The sequence below is a fragment of the Mus pahari genome, chromosome 9 (genome assembly GCF_900095145.1).
Source record: "Mus pahari chromosome 9, PAHARI_EIJ_v1.1, whole genome shotgun sequence".
NCBI classification, from domain to species: domain Eukaryota; kingdom Metazoa; phylum Chordata; class Mammalia; order Rodentia; family Muridae; genus Mus; species Mus pahari.
In genome coordinates, this window is record NC_034598.1 from 86,390,751 (window position 1) to 86,401,799 (window position 11,049).

At 32.9% G+C, this 11,049-nt stretch overlaps 1 protein-coding gene and 1 long non-coding RNA gene across 2 annotated transcripts in view; one reads left to right on the forward strand and one right to left on the reverse strand.

Annotated features, from left to right (window-relative positions):
- The first annotated feature begins 569 nt into the window (after positions 1 to 569).
- Positions 570 to 3,423, forward strand: LOC115064687. Its single transcript, XR_003844495.1, has 2 exons — positions 570 to 838; positions 3,252 to 3,423. It is a non-coding gene; the product is annotated as an uncharacterized LOC115064687 (long non-coding RNA).
- Positions 3,008 to 11,049, reverse strand: part of Sycp3 (synaptonemal complex protein 3) — a 14,858-nt gene continuing 6,816 nt past the window's right edge. The window contains exons 5-9 of the mRNA XM_021204779.1: positions 9,209 to 9,326; positions 8,403 to 8,502; positions 6,401 to 6,499; positions 3,456 to 3,560; positions 3,008 to 3,331 (exon numbers count right to left, since the gene is read on the reverse strand). Coding sequence (XP_021060438.1) covers positions 3,278 to 3,331; positions 3,456 to 3,560; positions 6,401 to 6,499; positions 8,403 to 8,502; positions 9,209 to 9,326 — 476 coding nt within the window. The 3' untranslated portion in view covers positions 3,008 to 3,277. The remainder of the gene's footprint in view (positions 3,332 to 3,455; positions 3,561 to 6,400; positions 6,500 to 8,402; positions 8,503 to 9,208; positions 9,327 to 11,049) is intronic.

The window sequence follows — 11,049 nt, forward strand, 5'->3', positions numbered from 1 at the left end:
GCCCTGGCTGTCCTGGAACTCACTTTGTAGACCAGGCTGTCCTCCAACTCAGAAATCCGCCTGCCTCTGCCTCCTAAGTGCTGGGACTAAAGGCGTGCGCCACCACGCCCGGCTTGGGCTTTATTTTCTTAAGGTATTTGACTCTAGTCCTTTAATTTTTTAATATAACAGAGTTTTGTGTATGCTTCTCTCAACTACAGCTTCTTTTCTAGGCCTTTTAAGTTTTTAAATGTCAAAGGAGTAAAAATATGTGAACAGCTCCTTCTTATAGGAAATTTGTGGCTTCATTCAATGGCAGAAAGCTGGTAGAATGTGGAGTCAGAATACTTAGGTCCTTCTACTTTTGAGCATTTGTACTGTAACTGTAGTCTTTTTACCTCTATGCTTCAATTTTGATAAATACCCAGAGTATCTGTACATTGTGGCACATACTTGTAACTCCAGCACTTGGGAAGCTGAGGTAAAAGGAGTGACATGAGTTAAAGGCCAGCCTGGGCTACATAGCCAAAAGGCCAGCCAGGACTATATAGCCCACATCTTATTTAAAAAACAAAAACAAAAACAAAAAAAGAACATGGAAGGTATGTACTCTAAAACACAGTATTTTTAATTAGGAATTTTAAAGACATTTGAGGTGGGAGTCGTGGCTAATAGAAACTTAATTGTATTTTTTTTAATAAAAGATGAATCAATAACCCATTTTGTATTTTATGTTTTGCTTCTAAAGGTCATTTCTTCATTTGATATGATAATATACTTTAGTTCTTTGTGCCTGCAAATTTCAAGACACCTTCATCTAAAAATCTTCAAGACTTCCTGTCAACAAGCACCTGAACAGGTTTACAAGCATATTGACTGACTAGTAGCCCAAGGAAAAGAGGAGAAGCAGTTAGGGGAACCTATGTATGAAGGATATCCCCTTATACAGGAGGCTAGTATACTATCTATAAGGTTATGTTTAAATATAAAACATAAATCTGTAGCTTCCATTATGTCTACATCAATAATGAATCCCTTGTCATTGACTTATCACATACGTTATCAATGTAATATAATTTATGCATTAGAAACAAGAACAAAAAAATAAATTTAAATATTAAGGATAATAGGAAATTGTACTCCAATAAGTCTAAATAGCACTATGTCTACAAAACACCTATCAGACTTGGGGTTTTGGTTGCCAAAGGATTACACAAATATTCAGAACTTAAAAGAACTTCTATCCATCTTGGCAATGACATTTGATTGATAAAACTTGAAAAGTGAGCTCATAATACTAAGTATCTAATGATAATACTAGAATTGAGTCAAGTGATATATTGAGATATTTGTATGTACTAACCATTGTTCAAAAGAGGTTTGCTAATTATAGACATACTTTAGTATACTATCTAGAATTTAAAACAATGGTTGTGGGATTCTGTTGTACTAATTCAGCATAACATGAATCTTTGAGGGTAACTTGTGCCTTAAACTTGTATCCAAGTAAACAATTTATTTCCATGGGAAAAAAATGAACCTTAAGTCCCCAAAGAAAGACCAAAAAGTAACTCAAATAATTGATAGGAAAGGAAATTGGTAACTTGGGAAAATAGCAAAAAAAAGGTGTAAGGGGGAAAAAAACAAGTGTCAGTATTCAACACTGGGTACATTAGGTACTGATTATGTTTTCTATTCTCAGTTGAAAATACTTAAGATTTGCTTTATAAATGCCACAATTATCTTAACACTCTTCTTAACACTCTTCAGAGCTTATGACCCATATGACCTCATCTCTAATTTCATACAAAATCTCCATAGGCTATATACCACATAAAGAATCAGACAAATAGTGTAAATGTGTATTTTAAGTATTCCAAGCAAGAAAAAGAGTTGAAAAGTGTATGTTTCTCAAAAGGTAAAAATATGTGAATACAGAGAAAACACTCTGAAGTATTTACATTGCATCTCTAACTCTTGGGTAAGATTCTCAAGGTTTATATTCCATGTTGCAGACATAGCTAAGCTTAACATGGGTGAGGACCTGGCTTGATCTACTAGCAACACCCACCCCACCCACCTCAAATAAAAAGGAATTAAAGAATTGGACTGTCCTTTTAATGTCAAAGCTAATGGTAGAAGGGTAATTTCTTCCTAGACAATAAAAAGAGTATTATATAGACTTGTTTAAAAATCTTTAAAAGGTGGGTTATAGAACAAAATTTAAAAAGATAGTTTTCCTTCTGATGTATATGTTTTGTTTTTCTGAATGATTTATTGAATGCAGTTTCAGCAAAACTAGAAAGCTCAAATGACTTTAAAGAAATGCTGAGACAACTCAATATATATGAAATTGTATTTATAAGCTTCTCTGTATAAATGCCTATTTTTAAAATTAAAAACAGTTCAAGTTTAGAAATGAATATGAAATCAAGCTTCAGTATATTTACTGAAAATTACAATGGAAAAAGATACCTAGGAAATACATATTTGAAGACAGATATGAAGTACTTAAACCATAAATAACTTAAGCTGTGTTTGTGATAATTCTCTTAATCATTAGTAGGGGCATGTGTCATTTAAGTATAGACTAGGGAATTAAATGGTATTTTGATAAACTTGCAGAATGAAATATAAATCTACATATTAAAACCAATACTTAGAAATCTTTTCAGGTGTTTTAATTATTTTAGCATCTATAATTTATTCCAAGACACAAGCTTAAGTTTTTTTAATAAACTATAGAATTGGCAATCTATTATTTTAGTAAACATATAAAGATGTACATAAAAAACAGATTCTGTAGGGTTCTTTCCTTAAAGGAGGAGTACAGTATAAGCCACGAGTGATGGCATGCATCTGTTCCCGCTACTTGGGAGGCTGAGGTAAAAAAAGATCTCTTACTCCTAAAAGTTTGAGACTAATCTGGACAAGAGGGTTAGACTCTGAGGAAAAAAAAAACCTAGAACTATCTATACTTGGAACTTTGTACCTTGGGACTGTTAAGAGATATACTGAAACCAAAATATAAATTTAAATCATCTTTATTGACACAATCGTGGAGAGAACAACTATTGAAACAAACAAAAAACCCCTGAAAGCTTGATACATTGGAATAGCTGGTACTTACACAGTTTAGGTTTATTTAGAAGTTAACAGGAACAAAAATCTTCCACTTAAATAAGCTAATGATTTCAGATGTTATAGTTTAAACTATAATTTACTACAGGCATGCCTCTTAGCTAATGTTTTAATTGTATCATATTACATAGGTTCAAGTTCTTTCTTCAAAGACTCATCAGAATAACATGGATTGAAGAGACTTTCGAACATTTGCCATCTCTTGCTGCTGCTGTTTCATGAAAGGAGATATGAAACATGTTTAATTTTTAGTTAAATGTTATAAAATTTTCAGCAAATAAAACATTTCAGTGCCTCCATTAATCCTCATCTCTGCAATATAAAATAGAACTTACAGTTTCCATCATAACTTTTTTTTGCAACATAGCCATTTCTTTTTTAAGTTCACTTTGTGTGCCAGTAAATAGATTATCATTATTCTTTTCCACATCTTCCAAACTCTAAAACACAAAAAGGCCACTTTAGTTATAAACTGTAACTTTTAACCAGAGGTGCTAAATTATAAAATCTTTTAAAAGTAAAAATATTTTCATTATTCAGAAAATGCTCATTATTTATCCCAACATTCTAAGTAACTCATATAGACCAAATTTACCACTATAAACAATATTATCACACGTTAATCAAATACAATTAAAGTACAACAGTAACATCATTTCCCAAAACAATAGTTTAATGAACTAGGGTCAAGTTGATAAAAAAGAAAATGAAGAAGGTAGCTAAACAAGATGGGAGAATTGCAAATTTGAGTCTACTCAAAATATAGAATGTAGACAAGATGTAGAATCTTGTCTCAAAAGAATAAGAAAATAAAATTTAGAAAGATTACAAGGTCTATCAGTATATACAATTTTAAAAATTTCTAGTTTCTTAAGACATCGGGGTATAATCTACTTATTGTGACTAAGAGTCAGTGTGACTTAAATTCACAAAAGGGAATAAAATATCTATAGTATCAAGTTATAATGAAAGAATTATTTGATATTTAAAAAATTATTACATTTTCATTCATTTAGAGGACAACTCGTGGGTACTAGGTTCTCTTCTTCTTTCATATGGGTCCCATAGATTGAACTCTGCCCTAGTATTTTGTTTTTCAAGACAAGGTCTCATAATACAGGCAAGGCTCACCTCAAACTACCTAATCCTTAGAGGAATGTGCCATAACACCTAGCTTAAAAGTTTTTAAAAATTTAGTACTCATTCACCAAATATATGGTATCCTATTGCCTATTACGTAGAAAATACTGTTCTGTTGAGAACTAAAAAAAAAATAGTAACACGAGTGTTTTCTTTTTTCCAATCATAAAAATTATGTAAACATAGCTACTCCTGTAGCTATCTAGTGAACATATGAATAATTCCTGTTTAGTTAAACAAAAAGTATACTATTTCATTAATTAAAAGAGAACTTAAGGGCTGAAGAGATGACTCAGCCATTAAGAACACTGACTGCTATTCCAGAGGACCTGAGTTCAATTCCCAGCAACCACATGGTGGCTCACAACCATCTGTAATGGGATCCTATGCCCTCTTCTGGTGTGTCTGAAGTTAGCTACAGTGTACTCATATAAATAAATCTTTAAAAAGGGGGGGGACTTAAAATAGTCTAAAGGAATAATATAACCAAAGCACGGAAATACGTTTAGTCAAGTCTGTAGACTCAGAAAGCAATTATGTATAGAGTTTAGAGTAATGTACATGTACAGTTTGTACAACTAAAAATTTAGAAGGGACAACTACAGGCACATTTTCAGGAAGGAGATGTTTTATTTAGATTATATGGCAGAATCAAAGAATAGACTGAAGAAAAAAGAAATCAGTTAAGAGTTTTAATAGGACAAAGTGTGATGAGAAAGTGAAATAGTACAAGCAGAGAATGAACAAATGTATTAAACAGCAGAAATTAAAGGAATAATGAACCATTGTAGAGGTAAGAATTCTAGAATTTAATAAAAATAGTAATAAAGTATAAAAAGGATATGGAGAACAGGGTTTTAATCCCAGCACTCAGGAGACAAAGGCAGGCAGATCTCTAAGTTCAAGGCCAGCCTGGTCTACAGAGTTAAGTTCCAGGACAGCCAGGACTACACAGAGAAACCATTCTTAAAAATTTAAAAAAACAAAACAAAACAACAACAAAAAAAAAACAGATATGGAGGAGTTAAAATTATATTGAAGTTTTTGCCAAAATGGTAACATTTAGTGATATTAGAAGAAATCTTTTTAAGTACTTCCTCAAGTCATACCAATTAAATTGTTCTTAAAGAACATCAGAGCTAGCGGACAAGGTCTTTTGGAAATACTCAAAATTAACTTTTCTGTTCATATTTACCTTTAAACTACTTACTAGGGAACAGTTTTCTAGTATACATATGGGTCAAGAGATAATTCTCAACTTACAAACTTTTAATCCTCAACTGTGTTAAATTTTAGGTTAACCCCTCTCATATATAAGTTGGCATATAAAGTCATTGTTGTCAACTGGAATAATTCTAAAAGCTAGTATGCCAGAAAAGAGCTATAATACATTTGAAAATAAGGAAATAATTCCAGTGGTTGCTTCCTATTGAAAATACACTGGGAATACATGTATAAAAGACTGCAGAAATAACTTATAGACTTACTATTTTCAGTTAAGCAGCACAATGGCTAAAAAAAATGTTATTTAATAAAGTATGGACTTAATGTATAAGAACTTTTAAAGGTAAAATTCCTACTTTTCTATTTCCTGTCTTGAATAATCTTCATAGGACATTAGAATTTTACAGACATATTTATCACTTTGGTCATAAACCATTCAAAATAGAAATTTTAAAAATTAAAACATATTTCCCATGAATTTGCAAAAAAAAGCCAATACTTAAATTATGGTTTATAAGACACATATGTTAGGAGCAGGAGATGGCTCAGTGGGTAAGAATACTTGTTCTTATAGAAGACTTAGGTTTGATTCCCAGCACCCACATGGCAGGTCACAACCATCTGTAACTTTAGTTTTAAAGAATCTACTACCCTTTTCTGACCTCTGTGGGCAGTAAACATGTACATGGTGTACAGACATACATATAAAAACACTCATATACAGTATTTTTTAAAAAAAAACCATGTTAGCTGGGTTTGGTGGCACACACATTTGACACCATCACTTGGTAAGAAAAGGCAAAAGAATCTCTGTGAATTTGAAGCCAGCCTAGTCTACAAAGCAAGTTCCAGGCCAGCCAGGCAACATAGTGAGTCCTATTTCAAACAAAAATATATGTTACTATGTATAACTCACCTTTATGTACTGTTCATGTATCTGTTTGATTGCTTTCATTCTCTGGCTCTGAACAATTCTAGACTGCTGAAAAATCTTTTGTTGTTGTCGAAAAAGATTCTATAAACATTTAAAAAAATGTAATAATGATTTGGTAAAAGTAGTTTTGTCATTGTGGGCTTCATACATGGTAGGCAAATACACACACACACACACATATATATATATATATATATATAAACTCAATTTAGGTATTCATCAATCATGCCCAAAGCAGAGGAAACTGAAACATAACAGTAAATTACCTATTGTTTTACAGCTAACTATTGTTCAAGCAGAATTTGATTCCAAGTATGTTTCTATAATCCAGGCTCTCAGCGCTGTACATATGGTTTCTCTAGTATACTGTATATTCAACCAATGTCTGCCTCTGGCTAATTCTGTAGTACTATAGTATAGCTCAATCTTAGTTCAGGACTAAAAACTGCATTCTTCGTTTTACTGCAAATCTCACATCAAGTTGCATAACACTCCTCTACATATACACTTGTTAGCCTTCTGACTCACATTTAACTAAATCCCTATCCTGTAAAACTCAACTCTACTCTACATGGTAGTATTACTCTTCACTACATGATGATTATACTAAGCCAAACAGAATCCAAAGAGAATAGTTTTTTATTATCATATATATCTACCACCCATCTACATCTATTTGTATTCGTACTCATATACACTATTTCCTCTTGTTTCTAAGGATAACTATACTCAGTCCAACTTTCTGTCTTTTCCATTCTCAAGAATTTAGCAATTTCCCCCTTCTGTTACTATTAAATTTCTCTCTGTAGCCAAACCTGGAGCTGCAGGCCTATAACCCCTAGCTTCTTTCAAGGTCTCCACCTTACAGGAGGTTACAAGTTGAAATCCTATCTAGCACAGAACTAATCTTGGTATCTTGAGTTCTTGTCTCAAAATGGAAGGTAAAAAACGAGGGCTGAGAACACAGTGTAGCGGTAGAATAGTTTTGCAGGCCTAGGTTTAATCTGCAATACCAGAAATAAATTTCTCTTAATTCCTATCAGCACATAAACATGCACTTGGGAGGCAAAGGCAGGTGAAGCTCTGTGAGTTCAAGGTCAGCCAGGACTACAAAGTGTGACCCTTTCTCTGGGGTTACCTTCCATCATCAGTGGAGATAGAGAAATAATACAATCTGCATATTCTGATGAGAGCTATAGCTCAGTGACAGCATATTTTAGTAGGCTGCACAAAGCATCTAGATTCAGTCCCTAGCACTCAGGGGTTGGGGGACGGGGGTTGGGGGGATGAGTATTGGTGGTGGAAGGGAACGAGGACATATAAGCCAGCCATGTTGTGTCTACAGTGATTGTCTAGGAATGAGCAAATGATCCAAACTAGATTAATGATGTTCCACCACATGAATTTCCTATTAGAAATATTCAGAAAGATCATCTCAGTTTCTGCAGTCACTAATTTTGTAGTAAGTCTAGGACTGGGAGAATTAACTTAGTACACTAAAAGTTCATGGAGTCTTAGCAGCAGAGCCCAGATGACACCATAATAAGCAAACCTGCCCTAACCCCATTCAACTACATTATGTCTGAAGTTAATTAATCTCCAAATTCTTTTATATAAACTAGTAATAGACTCTCCAGGAGCTGGAGAGATGGCTCAGTGGTTAAGAGAACTGACTGCTCTTTGGAAGGTCCTGAGTTCAAATCCAGGCAACCACATGGTGCCTCACAACCATCCATAATGAGATCTGATGCCCTTCTCTGATGTGTCTGAAAACAGCTACAGTGTACTTATATATAACAATAAATAAATCTTTAAAAAAAAAACCCAAATGGTAAATGGGGTTTACCATTTGGCAATATAAAACATGTACCTGACAATGAGTAATAAAACTTAGGTCTATGGACATAATGTAAGACTAGGTTCTTTACTTCTACTTGAGGCATAGTTATAATAGAGTAATTATAAAGTCAATTGTGATACTAACAGATAGTTTTTCTCCTTGTTCCTCAAATTTCTGTATATCCACTTCCCATTGCTGTAACACATTCATAAATTGCTGAGAATATTCATTGTTAAGCTTCTGTCTGTAAAAAAAACAACAAAAAAAACAGTGAATCCTGTCAAATTTCATACCAGTATGAAAAGAACATTCAAAACATTTCATTCATGTATCTTATGCTGTAAAAAGGAAACAGTAGTTTAAATACTTTGATAGGAAAATTTTAAAACATTGATTTCAGTATTTTTTCCTAACAGATGTCTTCTCACATGCTTTAGCTCTTGAAACTAAGGAAATTTTATTTTATATTTTCTAGAAAAGTTTACTTTTAATCTCTAAGGAATTTTTCATTTTTTCCTACTGAATATAGTTCGATAAGTACATTATTTCACTTAGGTTGCCTCCCACATTTTGGCATGGTAAAGATTTTTAGTACAAAGGTATAGTCAAGTTGATCAAAATATATAAATTACTTATGATATAAAACTGATTTTTTTTCTACATTTTCAGTTATCAAACAGTAGTTTCTATGACATTTATTTCCACAATGAATATAGACTAATAACTTCCTAGTTATTTAAAAAGAGGAAAAAAAAATCTCCACTCACTTCTAAGAAACATCTCAATTCTATGAAGGCATGAGATTATAGCACTACTTGATTAGGAAAGAAAAAAAGAGCCAAGCAGTTTTTACTAGAGACTCTAATAAGCATATGATACTATTTTCTGTAAGTAATTTTGATCAGGACATACTAATAAATGATAAAGATGTAGTTCTTTTAAAACCTCACATTTCCTCTTGTTGTGTTTTCCAAATTTGCTCAATTTTCTGGTTACTGGCTTTGAAAGAAGCTTTGGTATACATTTCTATTCTTTTCCTCTTGGCAAGAAGAGCTTTGTTGATGTCAGCTATATTGAAAATAAACATTGAAATTTAATGTTGAAGAAAATTCCATATAAATAAGTACATGTTCAGTAATATCAAGGAGATTTAAAATTAAATTTAGGGACCAAGGAGTTCAGCAGAAGAAAAAAAATGGGCTGGGCATGGTGACACATGTCTTTAATCCTAGCACTTGCAAAGCAGAACTCTGCAATTGTATCTGTGAATTTTAGGCCAGCCCGGTTTACATAGTGAGTTCCAGGTCAGTCAGGAAACATAGATACCCACTGTCACAAAGAAAAACAAACAAACAAAACACACTTGCCATAGCCTGCCTGACAGCCTAAATTTGATCCCAGGAATCCATGATGGAAGGGGCAAATTAAGCCCTGAAAGATAGCATCTTCTACAGTGCAAGAGGAGAGACAACTCCCAAAAGTGTCCTCTGACCAGCAGAGACATGCTGTCACACATGTAGACCTACACTCACACATACACATCACACACAAATCATAAAATTTGAATTAAAACATTTTAATTTAAAAATACCACTAACATGTGCTTTGAAAAACGCTTGGTATTTTAGAACACTTAGAAGTTTGGATTTTCAGACTGGAAAGCTTAGCCAGTAAAATCTATGCAAATATTATAAAATCTAAAAATAGCTGAATTCTGAAATACTAGTCTTAGATATTTTGGGAAAAGAAATACATAAAATACCAAACTTATCTCAATTCTTATTTTCTTTAAAGATGTTTTTTCTTTTTTTAAAAAGGTTTTATTTATTTTATGTATGAGTACACTGTAGCTGTCTTCAGACACACCATAAGAGGGCACCAGTTCCCATTGCAGATGGTTGTGAGCCACCATGTGGTTGCTGGGATTTGAACTCAGGACCTCTGGAAGAGTAGTCAGTACTCTTAACCACTGAGCCATCTCTCCAGCCCTCAATTCCTACTTTTATAACTGAGTTAAAATTTAAATTTAAGGATGATAAAAATGAATAAAACAAAGGATCACGGCCAGATTTATGAACAAACAGTAATAAAGGATAAACATTTCTAAATTTATAGTATATCCCCCATTTGTTAGGCCATACTTAGTGTAACTGTTAGAATTCATTATCAAAAATACTAAATTAAAAAAATCAAAAAGATTATTAATAAAAATTTTAAAGTCAATACTATTAAACATTTTTTATAAAAGAAATCTTAGTGAAATATTTTAATGGAAGACTTTTTTTTTAGTTTTTGTTGTTGTTGTTTTTGTTTTGTTGAAAAGAGGTTTCATGTCATAGCCCTGTCTGGTGTCACCATGTAGATCGGGCTAACAGTAAATTCAGAGACCTCCTTCCTGTGCTGTCCAAGAGCTAGGGGTGTGCTACCAAACCCAGTTCACAGTGATTTGTATAGAGTATTTTTATCACTAATAAATATGGCAGTTTAATAAAAATTTAATACCTCAGTGTTTGCTATGCATATATTTTTACCATAAAAGTTACCTTTTATTGCTATGATGTAACTGTAATACATATTTTGTATTTTCAACATTTATAGTAAGTTTATAAAGCAAACATTTTGTTACTACCAAATAGAACAATTATTATAAAAACTTAATGGTATGCATAATTCTTATAGAAATAACTGTTCTATGCCGGGCGTGGTGGCGCACGCCTTTAATCCCAGCACTCGGGAGGCAGAGGCAGGCGGATTTCTGAGTTCGAGGCCAGCCTGGTCTACAAAGTGAGTT